General features: G+C 38.3%; 1 protein-coding gene across 1 annotated transcript in view; it reads right to left on the reverse strand.

Annotated features, from left to right (window-relative positions):
- Window positions 1-17,018, reverse strand: part of CRYBG1 (crystallin beta-gamma domain containing 1) — a 223,908-nt gene that overhangs the window by 9,329 nt on the left and 197,561 nt on the right. Inside the window, exons 10-18 of the mRNA XM_061131909.1 lie at window positions 16,942-16,977; window positions 16,108-16,265; window positions 15,064-15,190; window positions 14,822-14,967; window positions 6,363-6,489; window positions 6,131-6,163; window positions 4,901-5,013; window positions 3,773-3,902; window positions 1,141-1,280 (exon numbers count right to left, since the gene is read on the reverse strand). Coding sequence (XP_060987892.1) covers window positions 1,141-1,280; window positions 3,773-3,902; window positions 4,901-5,013; window positions 6,131-6,163; window positions 6,363-6,489; window positions 14,822-14,967; window positions 15,064-15,190; window positions 16,108-16,265; window positions 16,942-16,977 — 1,010 coding nt within the window. The remainder of the gene's footprint in view (window positions 1-1,140; window positions 1,281-3,772; window positions 3,903-4,900; window positions 5,014-6,130; window positions 6,164-6,362; window positions 6,490-14,821; window positions 14,968-15,063; window positions 15,191-16,107; window positions 16,266-16,941; window positions 16,978-17,018) is intronic.

The raw sequence follows: 17,018 nt of genomic DNA on the forward strand, positions 1-17,018 counted from the left end.
GGATTAAAAAAAAAAAGGAAACTACCTTATTTTCAAAAACAGTTACAGCACCCATTTCTTGACAAATAGCAAACTCAGGGTACATGAGTATTTATGCCCCAAAGTTCCACTCTTGAAGAGAAGTAGGTAGGTTTTTTTTTTCCAATAAGGCAATGAGCTAGAGTTGGTCTTTTGGCAGGACAGCCCAGTAATAATAATAATGGACCTTTATTTAAATGGTTAATACTTGTAAGGTTCTTATACATAATAAGTGTTCCATAAGGGTTAGATAAAAATAAATAATAAAATTTTGTTTAAAATGAGGATAATCTTCCTCAGTCCAGAAAACTGCTAAAGACCTAAACCACTCAGGTCTGTTCCACACATGAAGTAGGAGTTCCAGCACAGACCAATATATCCTCTTGGGCTGATATATTAAGTATTGAGGAAGAATGTTCTCTATTTTTAATCCCGGAACTCTAAAATGTTATCATTTGAGCCATTTTATCATAAAAACAAAATAAAATTTAAACCTGTTGGGAAAGAATGTCACATATAACTATCACCCTAATAACCTATATTTGTTTTTTAAATAGCTATAGTCCACTCCAATGTTTGATGCCTTCAGACTATACCTATTGTTTTGGTGAGTGAAAGAAAAACACTTTCTTAAAAACATATTACGCTGATAGTCTGTATTCATTTTTATGTCTTAATTTCAGAATTATTCAAAGCTGAAAAAAATCTTCTCATGTTGATCTTTAATCATTTAGCATATAGCATCTGTTGGTCACTCCTGGCTGAAGGAAAATACCAACCCTTACTCTAAAATTAAACGACTTGGTCTTTCAAAGGGGTAAGCAAAATCAGTGCTCTTTCCTACTTGCTAAAAAAAATACTCAATAGATTTATTACAATGTTCACCTAGGAACTGTAACATTTTTCAAAGTTCTTACCTTAAGTCAACTGAAAATCTGAATGAAGAGATGATGCCCCACACATGGCTTTTCCAAATGGGGAAAGTATACTATGAGGGAGCATAAATACTAACCCTTACAGAAAATAAAGGATTATACATCAATTTGGTTAAGGTAACATAGAAAAGAAATATGATCAAACTTAATTTTTAAAGTCTACTGAATAAACAGGTAACTCACTTACATGCCACCAATCACCTGGACAGAGCGTATGTGCGTATTGAATCCCAGGGATCGGAGATTAACTATTTCTGTATTAAATTCAATCTTTTTTCCTTTGAAGTCTTCTCTTTCAAAAAGAATAATTGTTGGCTCAGAAAATTCCTATTTAGGAACAAAAATAATGTTTTATTACTCCTCCTTGATGTTAACTGGAGCTTATGTGAAAATCATCTTGTTTCAAAGACAAAGCACACGATCTGGCCAGGAATTTGACGGCTTGCAAATTCCCTTTCCCAGAAAGTTTGGGTGTTTATATGCTCCAAAGCTAAAGAGAGGAAGAATGGAGGGCAGAAAGTTTTTCCCTTGCACAGAAAGGCAGGTAAATATGAAGTGTTATAAAATGGGGAAAACAGCCCAGGCATAAAGAAATAGGTGTATACACCTGAACTGTCAATTCTAATGGAATTTATTTTCAACTTGGCTGTTCTCTATTGAGATTAGGGGGCGCTAGAAAGCCAAGGAGATATAAATGGTGAGGAGTTGGGGGCGATGGTGATCTTTGGGGTTGAGTGGCAACTTGGGCTGATGAAGGAGCCTTCCACTTATATGCATTTTCACATGTCTTTTGGTGGTGGTGGTTTTTTAACTGTCAATGAGACAGTGATTCTGTATACTGCCAAACTTCCCTGTAGGAATAATTGTTAGGAAGAGGGAAAAAACAGGATGGGCGCCCCATGTTCAGATGATCACTTAAAGAGGATGGCAGCACAGAGGTCCACTGATTTTCAGGAAAGTTGGCTGTTTATGCTTGTTTTTCAAATCACAAACCTTTATGACCCTAGACTAAGCTCCAATGATGATAATCCTAAAATCATAAAATGATACATCAAAAATTCTCCAACTTGCTTAAAAGTTTTGTGGCAAGGGTGTGGTATCTAACTGCTTTGTTTATGTACTCTGCCTTGATGTGTGGAAAGACCAATAAACAGATCAGTGTGCAGAGGTGGTCTGTATGGTCTTGAAATTATGTAAAACATAGAAGGAAAACTGTAGTATTATTACTTTGTACTTTCACTGCACTTTGGTCTGAGATGGCATGCCAAAACATACCAAGCACTCTAATTTAGTGACAACAGCCTAATGATTTTGATTATGTCACAGTTAAAACATATGTTCTTAATAGGCGTAAAATGTACATTTCTTCATAATCAAAACTTAAAAGAATATCAGTGCTAAAAGTTATGTGAGCATATAATGTACTAAGTTCTGGCTGAAGGAAAACATTTGAAAGCTTTACATCTGAAGTGGGTTTGTTTTTATTATTTTTAACAATATCTGTAGGTAGCTCTTAGAACTCCAGGCAGGTTAAATATCTAATTTTTAGGTTTTTTGTTATTTGTATGTTAATGAATCTTACCACATTATCCCATATTCCATTGCTACTATTTTCACATCTCAAGAAAGGTCAACATTTTTGTTATATGAAAGGGCAGGAGGGGATGAGAAAAAGCCAACTCACACATATGTTCTTTCTACCTTTAACACCAAAATCACCAACTACACATTGCAAGCTTTTTATCAGCTACCAAATACTGTTTCCCAAACTGTCAGTCCCCAGACCTTTAACATCTGAACATTATCTTATAGTTTTGTTCTACTGAATATTGCTTTGTGTCAAAATTAAAGATTTCTGGTCAAAGAGGAGCACTATAGTCTGGATTAGCACATACATGATAAACTGGGGGAAGTAATTTGATTACAAATCTCTAAAACAACAGAATAAATTTTACAACTATAAGGAATTTCTGCAAGTCAATAATGACAAAAAACTAAAGAGCTGGGCAAAGGATATAAGCAGAAACCCAAGTGACTAGTAACTAAGATTCTTTCAAAGTGACCAAAGTTAGAATGTCAGACTACTCAGTAATGGCAATGATACCGGAAATAGGAACCCACATGCACTGCCGGCCACAATGTAAAGTGGTGGAATTGGGCAATACTTAGTGAAAGTGCATACTCATGCACATGAAATCCAGTAAATCCCCCTTTAATCTGTATTCCCCAAGGACTCCCTCCCAGGGTGATCCATTATGCTGTATGTACATCTGGTTATTGACCCACATATTGTATGTACATATTACATCATGTACACACGAGACTCTAAGATGTACATACAGCATAAAACATGACTCTTAAAAATTTTTAATGTAAGTAATGTTTATAACACAATGAGAACTATAGCATAATATTGTATATAAAATAAAAGCCTTTACACATATTTTTATGCAAAATACATTTTATAAGAATATCCAAACTGTACCCCAAACACATTGGAGTGGGTGCCTATAGAGGTAAAGGCAGAGAAATAGGGGTCAGGTATGAAATGGGAAAACAAGACAGAGGGCCTTGAGCTGGCTCATGAGAGTGCAGCAGGACTGACCCAACACTGCCCCTCACGTCTGAGGAAACAGCAAGTGAAGCCAATTTACATTTTAAAGATCTGCAAAGAGACCAGGGAGGAAAGTTCCACATGGAGTTATTTTTTTCTGCCTCCAAATTGTCCATGAGGAAGTCTACCTGCTGGTGCCCTCGCTCTGACTCAGCTTTGTGACCATACCTTTCTGTTAGCACTGTATTCACCCTGAGGTACTTACAACATCTATAAAACGAAGAGACTTGAAGGTTGCTCCAGGTTGGCATCCCATTGCAGACAGCGAAGGATAGTGGCCTTCCTCCAACACGTACTGATTACCAGAGAAATTTTCTCCGTCATATGCAACCCAGCTACAAAGGAAAAACCACACACATGTACAGTGTATAATCTGAGTCTGCCTGGTCTAGAAGTCTGAGTTTTAGAGGTAACCTGCCATTCAATAAACACAATGCTTCTTATGGCTAACAGTGTTCTCTCTCCAAAAATACCTGGGTATATTTACTGCATTTCATCTTGTAGCAAATTAATAATCATAATAACTTTGCATTTGGGAAATAAATTTGTTTTTCTCCATGAAATGATTCATGCTTTCACCTTTCCACCTTCCAGCACTCCTTGCTGGTGCCACCATTCTACTACAGGCCAAGGTGGTTTTGTCAAGCCCTTGAAGCTTCTCATACACTAATCCTCAGTGTATGATTAAAGGCATTACTAACAGTACTATTAATACTATTATTTGATTTAATTCTTCATCACCTTTTGCATAGATTGCTCTAAAGGCTTCCTGATCCCTTCTCCTGGCTTCGACTCCTTGCCTGGCCCGTCTTGTGTATCCTGTGGTGTCCGTCTAAGCTCACATGCTGAGGGGAGTCGTCATCTGAGTCCACCCTCCATGTCCAAAGTCACTTCCCCTTCCCCAAATACAGAGACCACCCAGCTAGTGAGGGCAGTGTGCCCCCGATCAGCCCTCCAGTCCAGCCATGCACTTGCCTAACATTCAGAATGCCTACCCTCCTCCTACCCACCTGTAAACAAATCTACCTTGGGATGAGCCTTAGAGATGACCTAGAATCCCTTGACAGATGACAGGAGAGACCTACAGTGCAGAGAACCTGATCTCAATCCCATTGCACAACGAGGGGATGATGTTCAACTTCTCCCGCCCACCCTGACTGATGCCTGTGCCCGCTGACGTCCAGCACCCAGTCTAAAGTATACTTCAGTACTCACACCGTCTGGTACTATTTGGTGGTTGTATAGTGCCAAGCACCTACAGGTGTATTTACGTGCTGGTGTGAATCCTGTTTCCCACACTGATGGGGCTCTTCCAGTCCACTGTTTTGCTTACCTGCCTCCTAAAACTCTACAAGACTTGGTAGAGAATGAATCATCAATTTGACTTATTGTTTCTCCAAAACATTGACTGTGACCTTGAAAGTGTGGTTCCGAAAACAAGTGAATCTTTGAAAAAAGTAAACAGAAACAAGTAAACTTATATTCCTAAATATATTCATTCAGCCTTTGAAATGATGACCAAACATGACCTGTTAACTTTTGTTACACTAAGCTGGTGTGAATTTTATAAATCCTTTAATTTTCTGTATCTGTATTAATGATTAATTAGAAGTACTTTGGCTGCACCATTCATGACTTGTTTAATTCAGAGTCATCAAAGGACAGTCCAACAAGAGAGGCAGCTTTCTACAGAACATCCTATCCTGTCCTAACAAGCTGTGAGGCATTTTAAAGCTTTATTGTGGCCAAAAGTAATTGTTTACAGGTCTAACATTTATAAGAAACTCTATCTTGGAAACATGTAGTGCAGTTTTCTTCCCTCAGTGGAAGTCACCTGCTGACTTGTTAGACTCTTGGGTATGCCAGTAAAGCAGGCTACAGCGCTGTTTGTGCCTCTGTAATTATGGCTGTCTGAACACTTACATTAAAAAGTCTTAAATAACAAATTTAACAGTTGATGTAGAGAGTCAGCACGCAAAAGGCTTAAGTGAGAGACCATGTAAAAGAAGCCATATAAAATGTCTAATGCAGACACAGCAAATATGAAAATATATTTTATTGTTTACCACAATAACTATATGCTATTGTTTGAAATACTAATCCCAGTATATTAATATAAATAATCCACTGTAATGATATAAACTTTAACTTTACATATAAGAACATTTTATAAGAAGTATTTAGACATGGGTCAGTGTTATCAATTAAGCCTTGTGTGATCAGTTGCTCAGTCATGTCTGACTCCCTCTGACCCTATGGACTGTAGCCCATCTGGCTTCTCTGTCCATGGGATTTTCCAGGCAAGAATATTGGAGTGGGTGTCATTTCCTCCTCCAAGAGATCTTTCCGACCCAGGGATCAAGCCCATTTCCCTGAACCTCCTGCATTGGCAGGCAGATTCTTTACCACTGAGCCACCTGGGAAGCCCCTAATTGAGCCTTACTGTAAACTTAGGCTTTGAGGCATAAAAATGGGTAAAACTAACAGCATTTCCCTAAATGTATTATTCAGCTTTTCAACGGAAGGTTTCTAATTATGAAAAATAGAGACTTTGTTAAGTTACCTGATTTCGCCTCCTTGGGCCAGTGAAAGAATCCTAAGAATTTTTAAAGGGAAGAGAAAAGGAAATGAGTAGGGTAGACATCTTGAAAGTTTTTTCTCTAGATCATTAACAATTACCATTAAAAATAATCTCAGGATAGTTTCTATAATAAAATGTTTCGTGAACCAGAAGCACACATTAAGGGAATCCAAAATTCGGGCAAATGTTCTCATAGAAAAATATAACTCCTTACCAAACATATGGGTTGAACAGAGGAGATCTTACAGTTTCTGCCTCCCCAGTCCTCGAAGCTGGTATAGAAACCTTTATCCAGTATGTACTGTTCTCCTGTGAAGTCAGGATTTTCATAGGCTACCCATCTAAAGAAAAAACACTGACTCATTACAGTTCATAGTTTACATTTGTAATAAATCACATATTTGGGTAAATATGTATCATAGAGCAACTTTCATTTGTTTTACTAATTAGTAATCTTAACTTTTCTTGCTCTCCATTAATCTTTTAGGAGCAGATAATTTGTAGGACAAATCAAAGTGGCAAGAAAAAGAATATCTTTGCATGAATATTTTGATATTCTCACTTACCAAATCCTATTCCCTGAGAAAGCTCCAATGAGGATATTTCTCTGTGTTTCTGATTCTAAGGAGACAATTTGGACTTTCAAGAAATACCTGTAAAAACTCTTCTAATAAACAACTAAGGATTCTTTAATGTTGATAACAAAAAGTTATCTTTCCAGAAAGATATTACAGAAGTTATGTCTCTCTTACACAACAAATCACACTGCGGGTGGGGGTGGGGGGAAGCAGACAGAGAAAAAAAAATGCTTTAAAAATCATAAAATAGCTAAATAATCAAAATTTTGTTTCAATCAGGATTTCCAACATAACACAACTACATAATAAGCAAAACCGAACAAACTCTCGGGAATACTAAGAACAAATCTGGAATGTTTTCACATTTTCTATCTTTTAAGTCTTTTAAGTGATCCACACTCAGAGAGGAAAGTCAACAAAACCACCTTATTGATGCTGTTTCCTATCCAAAGATAAAGTCTTTGAAGGGAAAGAGAGTTTTTCAGTTCTGTTACATTCAAGAGATACTCAGTGTTTCCTCCTCAGTTATTCACTGCCCTGCACTGGTTCTCTCACAGCTTAAAGGAATAATACCTTTATGCCCATGTATATGCTCAGAACTTTCCAAAACGCTTTTTACATCTGTTATCACATTTATTCTTCTATAAGAGAAAACAAACTTGACTCCACATTGAATCTGATCCTTTAGCTCTAACCTTTGTGCTCTGTTGCCTGTGCTTACTCATGCTGGTGCGGCACCTCCGTAAAGGAATGTTGCTTATAGACTGAAATATGCATCATAATCCATTCTCAAGACTCTGACCTTTAAAGGTGTAACACTTTCCCATTCACATAGAGATAAATAGCTCTAGAACAGAAAATTATAATTGTCTTGTGGAGGCTTATAGGAACACTGTGACTGGACCTACATGGATGGCTGCCAAGAACAAAGGATTGCAGTACCAAGACATGTGCAACAATCCGCCACACCCCCTTCCCTTTGAGAGTAAAAGAAGCCTGAATTCTAACTTGGGTGATGGTTCTTTGGGACAAAGATGGCCTACCATCTTCTAGGTCTGCTGGCTTTCTAAATAAAGGAGCTACTCCTTGCCCTAACACCTTGTCTGTCAATTAACTGGCCTGTTGTGTAGCGAGCAGTGTGAGCTTGGACTCAGTAACGGGGAGGAACTGTTCTTCACATGTTACAGAAAGGAAAACCTAAAGACAGAAAAAAATGTATTCATTTAACAGGTCATTTACCATGTGTGCTGGGTACTGGGAATGCAAGGTGAAAAAGACAAGATTCTTGCCCTCAGAAGTTCAGAGATGGGTAAGAAGTATTACATGGAATTATTTGTTGCTGTTTGTTCTGAATGGGATGTGACCTGTCCAAGGTGACACAATCAGTTAGTGGCCGAGGATGAATGAACCCTTGTCCGAGTCTCCTGAGGCTCACCAGGTCTCATTTCTTGGCCTGAACTGCCACCTACCCTGTAAAGTATCTTTTCATTTACCATTCTACTTAAAACAGCCCACATGCTGCACAATTAGAACAGATTATAACTTATCTAAAGGGCTTGACTTAAAAACTCAAGTACAGTCATTACTTGGAAATAAACAGTCATCAAAGAGAACACTGCAAAAACCTCAAGTGATAATTAGGTATGACAGCTCACATCTGGACTCACTTCTGGCCATCTGAATGGAGAAACTGCTGTAAGCACCAGTCAGAGTCTACTTCAGAAAATACTGCTGTCCCACTTCAGAAGCTCATTAAGCAATTTTAAAATTCTATTCTCCAACACTGTGAGATGAAGAATTAGGAGGCTGGTTCTAAATATGGTCATGACATTAACTATCAGGTAACTTTAAAGAGATCCCCTAACCTTTGTACAAGTCTGTATTTTCATTTTTAAGTAAGGGCACTGACCAAGATCCCAGTGCTGACAGGGTAAGGCTGAATAGCTCATGGGTGCCTGGGTGTGTGGCCTCTGTTCACACAGCCCTTGGCTTAGTCATGAAGAGAAACAACAGAGGGATGGCAGAACACTGCAACTGGGGAGGAATTCCCACAGAGCAAGAAAATCTACTTTACAAAAGCCAGGACTTAAAGTAAAATCAAAGAGGTTAAGACACATCACAAAGAAATTCTCCTGACAAGGCTCTGGGTCCATAGCAAGTTAGAGAGGCACAGAAGGTTAGAGGGTCAAGAGGCTTAAAGTCCTTTTTGCTTGACTGACTTTAAGGTTTGAAAGGAAAACAGCCAGTGAGGAAGGACAGACAGAAAACTCAAGACGAGCAAGCTTTGAGAGACACTTCAGCCAGTGCTTCTGTTGGTGTTTGTTTAACAAGTGTGGGTACTGTACTTCCCTATAAAACAAATACATCACTTGTAGGAAAATACCCAGTCCCAGTTCGATGCATGAGACAGGGTGCTCGGGGCTGGTGCACCGGGATGACCCAGAGGGGTGGGATGGGAAGGGAGGGGGGAGGGGGGTTCAGGATGGGGACACATGTACACCCGTGGCAGATCCATGTCAATGTATGGCAAAACCACTACAGTATTGTAAAGTAATTAGCCTCCAATTAAAATAAATTTATTAAAAAAAAAGAAAAGAAAATACCCAACACTGAAGTAAGCCTGTCTAACTCACTGAAGTTGAAACAGGAAACCCATTTATTAAAATGTCACTTGAATTGACAGTAGTGTTGTTTTCCTTCCAAGATGCGGCCCCAGATGAATCACCCATGAATATGGGGGTAAAAAATTCAAAATTCATTTCTGAGATGCTCTGGTATATCTATCATCTAGAGTCTATTTGTAACTTATACCTGAAACTCTTAGGAAGAAAACTCCTTCCTGTCCTTGTTTAAGCATATTCTGAACATATGAATCAACACTTCTCTGTCTACAAGATTGGAAGAGGTGGAGGGCGGGCAAGTATAAGTACGAACAGATCTCAGCCTGCTGGGATCACTACTCAGGATTTAAGAGCAGCAGTGCAAACCTGCCCTTCTGTTGAGTCAAAGCAACAACACTTGTTGAAAAAAATCTGGACTCCAGAAATATTTCATTTTGCTCTTCGTTTTTAAAAATTAGCCCAGTTTTCACCAGGTAAGCAAGAGGATAGCATAGAACTAGGAGGTGATGAGCGGGGATGTGTAAAGGCAACTCTTTTAAAGTTTCAACAAGAAATGAAATGTAGTTCCTAAAACCTCTTCTGCTGGATTCACGGGTACCCTTGCTGAAGGCTGTTCTCGGTTTGAGTTATTAATAATGAGTTTACCACCCAGGGAATTTATTACGCATGTGGCACTGGCACATCTCAAACTTCCTATCCTGCAGGGCTCAACTCCAGTGCTCCCTCCTCCGAAGTCTTCCCTGTGTCCAAGCTGGAAATTCATTCCTCTCGGCTGTAGGTCCCCACAGCACTTAATCTTTGCATCTTTTGTAGCAGTCATTATGTTTTATATAAACACTATAACTTCTTTGAGGATACAATGCTTTGCACATAATAGACCTCAATAAATATTTGTCTAATGATCAACTGAGTGAAATATGAGGAAGCAGCTGGCCTTGGCAAATTGAAGCACTTCTACAACCCAGAATGTAAAAGGAAGTGGCTGTGTGTGTGTGTGCATGCACATGCACGCCTCCTTTCAACTTCCCCCAACAACAAAACCCAACTGCTGCCAACCAACCGAAAAGAAAAAGCCTAAGCCAGGAAATGTAACTAGAAATGACTAAAAATAGAAGCATATAAAAGCAACATTTTATAAAGGAAACAGATTTTAAGTAAACAAGGGCTGGATAAAAGAGACTGACTCCAGGCACAGTAGTTTTACCTGTGCTAATGGCATAATCTACATACATGCCTGATGGGAATCCACCCAGCATCCTTTTGCTTCCTCTGCTAGGGTGTATGACTGGGCTCTGACTAATGGACCCAACACACCTGGTAAGTATCAAAATGTTCAACCATTTCCCCATACTGAGCTGGTCATTGTATATTCTCCCTCTAAATAGTTTACTTTAAAGGCAGTCAAAAATACTATATAGCCACAGCAGTATTTCAGATGACTTCTGAGTAACATACCTTTGTCTATGGAAGATTCTAATACGTTAGGGTTCCAGAACAGGACTTAGGAGAAGGCATTTCCTGCTAAGAATGGAAGCCCCAGAAGTCACTGTGTCATTCTGCCAAGACGGTGCCACAAACAACAACCAACACAAGAATTTAATGATGTTACTAACATTAAAAGCATATTACATTGTAGATGCGTCTAAAATATCCAGGGCGTCTGTGGAAAGTCTCTTGAAATACAATAGAGTTGAAGTTAGAGTGATTCCTATAGCCTATGTTACTCAGGCCATAAGAACCTAATACTTTCAGCAGAACCAATGTCGATTTCATATGACCATTTAAGAATACTCTCATAACAAATTATAACTGACATCAGCCTGGACCATAAAAATAATCATACAGCTCACTTTAATAGACATCTGTTCCTGCCAATCCAGTATCTGCCTCCACTCTTATCTGATGTTCCTGGGGAACCCCTCAGCCCAATCATATATAACTAGCCCCCATTGGACTGACCCTACATCTCAGCTCCAGAGCTGTGCATGTATCATAGGCATGGCCTTCTCCTTGGCTACAGTAATTGGTTCAGATATGTCCATATGACCTAAGTGTACAGAATCAAAGTCAAACCTGGAAGCTCTGTGGGAAAGAGAAGCTTTCCACTGGAAGCAGAGTCAAGAACAGAAACCAGATGCTGCTGCCACAGGCCCCAGAGAGAAAGTGTGATTTGATGTTGCTGTTTAGTCACTGACTTGTGTCCGACTATTTATGACTGCATCGACTGGAGCCCGCCAGGCTCCTCTGCCCATAGGATTTTCCAGGCAAGAACACTGGCGTGAGTTGCCATCTCCTACTCCGGGGGAATCTTCCCAAACCAAGGATCAAACCTGTATCCCTTGTGTCTCCTGCACTGGCAGGCAGATTTTTTTATCCTGCTAAACCACCAGGGTAGAACAAATCTGACTCCATATTTAATCCATTTCTTCTACTTAGCCTTTGTGTTCTCTATTGCTTTTGCTACAAGTTAATCACTAAAGGGATGCTGCCATAGCTTAAACATAATGGTCCACTTCTGGGAACTCTGCCTCCCACACCCAAGTGTTAACTTAGAATACTTTTTGTTTAGCTCACAGGAAATGTCCTGACCAGGCCCACCTGGCTGCAGGAAAGTAGAAATCAACATATCCCTTGGGGAGTCTGGCCAGAACCAGGGAACAACTGCAACAATTTATTGTCCTTTTTATTTTACCACTTCGCGCTTCCCCTTCTATGTTCTATAAAAGAAACTAGCATCCAAACCGCAGCAAGATGGCTCTTTTAGACACCAGTCTGCCATCTTCTCAGTCCGCTGGCTTTCCAAAAAAGTCACCATTTTTGCCCTAATACCTCGTCTCTAGATTTACTGGCCTGTAGTATGGCAAGCAGTACGACCTTGGACTTGGTAACAAAACGGCCTGCCTAAAGTGAAGCCAGCATAGCAAAGGCCCAGTCAAGAGATGGAGATCAGGTTCTCACACAGTGTCTAAACTCCTGCACCATCAGGGCTTTTCAGTTACGCATGCCAATATATTACATTTTTATCACTTATGCCATTTTAGTTTGACCTGTAGCCACTTGCATCCCAAGGAGTCTTGACTAGTCAACTTTCAATAAAAACTTACTTCAGCATTAGCAAAGCACTCAGTAGCAAATTCCAGGTACACTGAAACAATTATTTTTATGTTAAAATAATAGCCCAGAAATGAACCCACCTATATGGTTAATTTAGAACAGAGGAGGCAATAATATATTAACACAAAGGGGAAAAGACTCTTCAATAAATCATGCTGGGAAAATTCAACAGCTATGTGGAAAAGAATCAAATTGGACTACTTTCTCACACCATATAAAAAATAAACCCAAAATGGATTAAAGACTTACATTTAAGATCTGAAACCATAAAACTCCTAGAGGAAACATAGGCAGTATGCTCTTTGACATGTCTTAGAGGTATTTTTTTGGATATGTCTCCTCAGGCAAGGGAAACGAGAGCAAAAATAAAGAAAAGGGACTACATCAAACTAAAAAGCTTTTTGTACATCAAAGGGAGCCACCAACCAATCGAAAAGGCACCTGCTGAATAGGAGAAAATATCTGCAAACAACATATCTGATAAAGGGTTAATATCCAAAATAACAAAGGACTCATACAACTCAACACCGAAAAAGCAAAACATCTGATTAAAATATAGCAGAGGACCTAAACACACATTTTTCCAAAAGGACCAACAGACGCCGATGGGCACCTGAAAATATATCCAGCATAACTAATCATCAGGAAAGTGCAAATCAAATTCACCATGAGATATTGCCTCACACCTGTCAGAATGGCTACGGTCAAAAAGGCAACAAATAACAAGTGTTGGTGAGGATGTGGAGAAAAGGGAACCCTTGTGCGCTGTTGGTAGGAATATAAATGAGTGCAGTAACTATGGAAAACAACATGGGTTCCTCAAAAAGTTAAAAATAGAACTACACAGTGCAGCAATTCCATTTCTGGGTATTCTTCCAAAGAAAACAAAAACACCAAGTCAAAAAGATACGAGGACCCCTATATTCACTGCAGCGTTCCATACCCAAGACACAGAAGCAACCTATATATGTAACATACATAGATGTAGTGTGTATACACAGACACACACAATGGAATATTACTCCACCATAAAAAAGAATGAAATCTTGCTCTTTACACAACATGGGAGGACCGAGAGGGTATTATGCTAGGTGAAATAGAGAAAGACAAATACCACATATTTATATGTGGAATCTAAGAACGAAAGGAACAAACATAACGAAACAGAAAATGGTCATAGATACAGACAACAGGTGGTTGCCAGAGTGGAGGGAGGTGGGAGGATGAGTGAAATAGGTGAGGGAAATTAAGAGGTACAAACTTGCAGTTACAAAATAAATGAGGCATGGGAATGAAATGTACATCAGGAATGTTATCAATGATTATGTAATATCTTGGTATGGTGACAGAAGGTAACTAGATTTATTGTGATCATTTTGAAATGCACAGAAATATTAAAGCACTATGTTATGTACCACAAACTAACATACTGTTGTAAGTCAATTATACTTCAAAAACAACAAAAAACTCATAGAACGAGAGATCAGATTTGGACTTATCATGGTGATCATTTCGAAATGCACAGAAATACTAAAGCACTATGTTGTGTACCATGAACTAACATTGTTGTAAGTCAATTATACCTCAAAAACAACAAACAAATTCACAGAACAAGATATCAGATTTGTGGTTACAGAGATGGGAAGTGGGGGGAGTTGGATGAAGATGGTCAAAAAGTATAAACTTCCAGTTATTAGATAAATAAATACTGGGGATATAGAGTATGATTAATATAATTAATTCTGCTCTATGTCATATATGAAAATTAAGAGAGTAAATCCTAACAGTTCTCCTCACAAGGAAAACATTTTTTCTTCTTCTATTTTGTATCTATGAGATGATGTTCACTGAACTTATGTTGGCATCATTTCAGGATGAATATGTCATTACATTGCACACCTTAAACTTATAGAGTGCTGTATATCAACTATATCTTAATATAACTGGAAGAAAAAATAATAGGAAATATAATACAGCAGGTGTAGGACCGTAAGAAAATCAAATGGGACTTTGTCCCGACCTCAGGTTTCTAATGTTAAATCACTATTATTATTTGTGTCCGATCTTAAGAAATTCATGAGTTCTTTTCATGAAGAATGACAAGGGAAGTGAATCTGTAGATTTCATAATGCAACTCAAAAGTCTGCTCCAATGTTCTATTACATATAAAAGATACTATTTGAGAAAGGTTTTAAAAAGCAGTTATAAAAATACTGTAGCAGTATTAAATGGCTAATTTAATGTTTCACTTTTGAGATATGTACTTATTGAGTGTCTACTCTGGGTCAAAGACTCCATTACTTTAACACAAACCAAAGTGAAGCTCACTATTAAAATCCCCAATGGGTTATTTCACTTACACTCCACTCAGTACATTAATAGACTGTGTCTTCACTCCATATCCAGTCTCCTTTAAATTAGCAACAATTCCTAATACATCAATACTGGAACCTTTGGATCCAAAGTTTTTTTCACTGTACATTATCATGTGAGCATTCGAAAAATCCTGTTGAGGAAAAAAAAAAAAATTCAAAAGTCAAAGGCTAGCCAATTATTATTCAAAAATGCCCAAGTATTACCCATTAGCGTTTCTGTAACTTACACCTAATATAGGTCGTAAAGACTGAAGTTCTCCACTGTAGCCTCCCCAGTAATTCCAGTCCTTGTATTCTCCTTCCTCAAGCAAATACTGATGACCTGTAAAGTCAGGCTTCTCATAAGCCACCCAGCTACAACAGAAAGAACATGAACGAGTAGAAGTTTTCAGTATCGTTAAAATATCAGTGTCACTGACGAATGTAAATAGCTATAAAGCTAGACATGGACCCATGCATTATGACTACTGGAATTCTTCCCTAGCATTTAAGAGATTAGGAGAACAGCCTCCCTAGTGGCTCAGATGGTAAAGAATCTGCCTGTGATGCAAGAGACCTGGGTTCAATCCCTGGGTCGAGACGATTCCCTGGAGAAGGGAATGGCAACCCACTCCAGTATTATTTTTTCTTTTTTTTTTTTTCCACTCCAGTATTATTGCCTGGAGAATTCCATGAACAGAGGGCCACAGTCCACGGAGTCGCAAAGAGTCAGACACGACTGAGCAACTTTCACTTCACTTCACCAAGAAATTAACCTAAGAAGTATATACCAATGTTCCTTAAAGGAATATAGGGAGGTCAGCGTGTATGTGTACATGTTTGTCTAAGTGTGTTTAATAACTGACTCAAAAGAACTTTAGCAAATAAAACTGGATGAACTTTCTTCCAATAATAATTAATATAGTGTATATTTTGGGCTATTTACAAGCCATTTTCAAGTATAGACTTTAAAGAAAATATGTAAGCTCTATAAAGTGCAAAATATGATCGTAAAAAATAGAAAGCAAACTAATAGTTCAATTGTTTGGAGCATAATATCAATAAACAAGATTGTAGATTTGATCAATCTAGATGGCCCAATTTATCAGCCTTGCCCAGCTGACTGATCCCAAACCAGCCCATCAAATCCAGGTCACAACTAGCTGAAGAAAACATGTTTATTCACTCCACCCTGCAATTTGGAATGCTACCTTTGCAGGGGAGATAGCATGTTTTTTATGTTATTAAAGGGAATAATAAGGAATCCTTACAGGTCACACCTGTCTACTTACATGCCTCGTAGAACTTTCATAGATCCCACTGATATAAATGACAAATGTTCATCTCCAGTGGCTTCTTCTGTTTCACCTCCTTCCATAATAAACCTACCCATCTCTGTTTCCAGCTCCATACATTTTCCTTCAAAGAAAGGCTTTTCATAAATAACTACCTATAACAGAAATGAGATATGCCAGTAAGTTGTAAGAAGTTAAATATCTCAATAGCTAAACACTAAATCAGTCACTTATTATCACTAAGTCCTGGAGCACAAAATGTTATAATCACATTTTTTAATTAACTAAATAAAAGTATCTTATAATTTTAAAAATTAGAATTTTTCTCCTGCTGTGGTATAGCCTGAAGTCAAGGTTCAAAAGACAGATGCGTAATTGGTTTTTGTTCAATGTCTAGAACTGATATTTAGAATTTTTCTCAGGCCAAACTAAGGAACCAAAGTATTGTTAAGTTGTTTTAAAAATGATCAAACTGTATGTCACAGATGTGCAAACCAGAACTAGCAGAAGGAGAATTTTAGAGTAGGGAGAACTTGTCTTGAAAAGTAAGGTTTTTCCTTTCCGACAAGTAGCAACAGGCCCTGCAGTTAGTAAATACAACTGCAAATTACAGCTTAATAAAACAGTGAACCTTCTGAGCAATGGCTACACATACTGTTAGTGCTAACTCGCGCTGTTAGCATCGCCTTTCACCTGAAGGTGATGGCATGTATAAGCTGGGCAACTCCTGTTGACTGCAGTTATGTTTTATGGAAGTGATACATAAAATCACACAAGTATGGTCTTCATGAAGATGGAATGGGAATAAAATTCTTTAAAAATGTACATTACCTTAGGATCTGTAGGGAATTCAACTTTACGGCCACCCTGAAAAGAAAAATAATATTGTAAGAAAAGTGGCTTGTCAT

Source organism: Dama dama, chromosome 28 (genome assembly GCF_033118175.1).
Source record: "Dama dama isolate Ldn47 chromosome 28, ASM3311817v1, whole genome shotgun sequence".
In the NCBI taxonomy this organism is placed as follows: domain Eukaryota; kingdom Metazoa; phylum Chordata; class Mammalia; order Artiodactyla; family Cervidae; genus Dama; species Dama dama.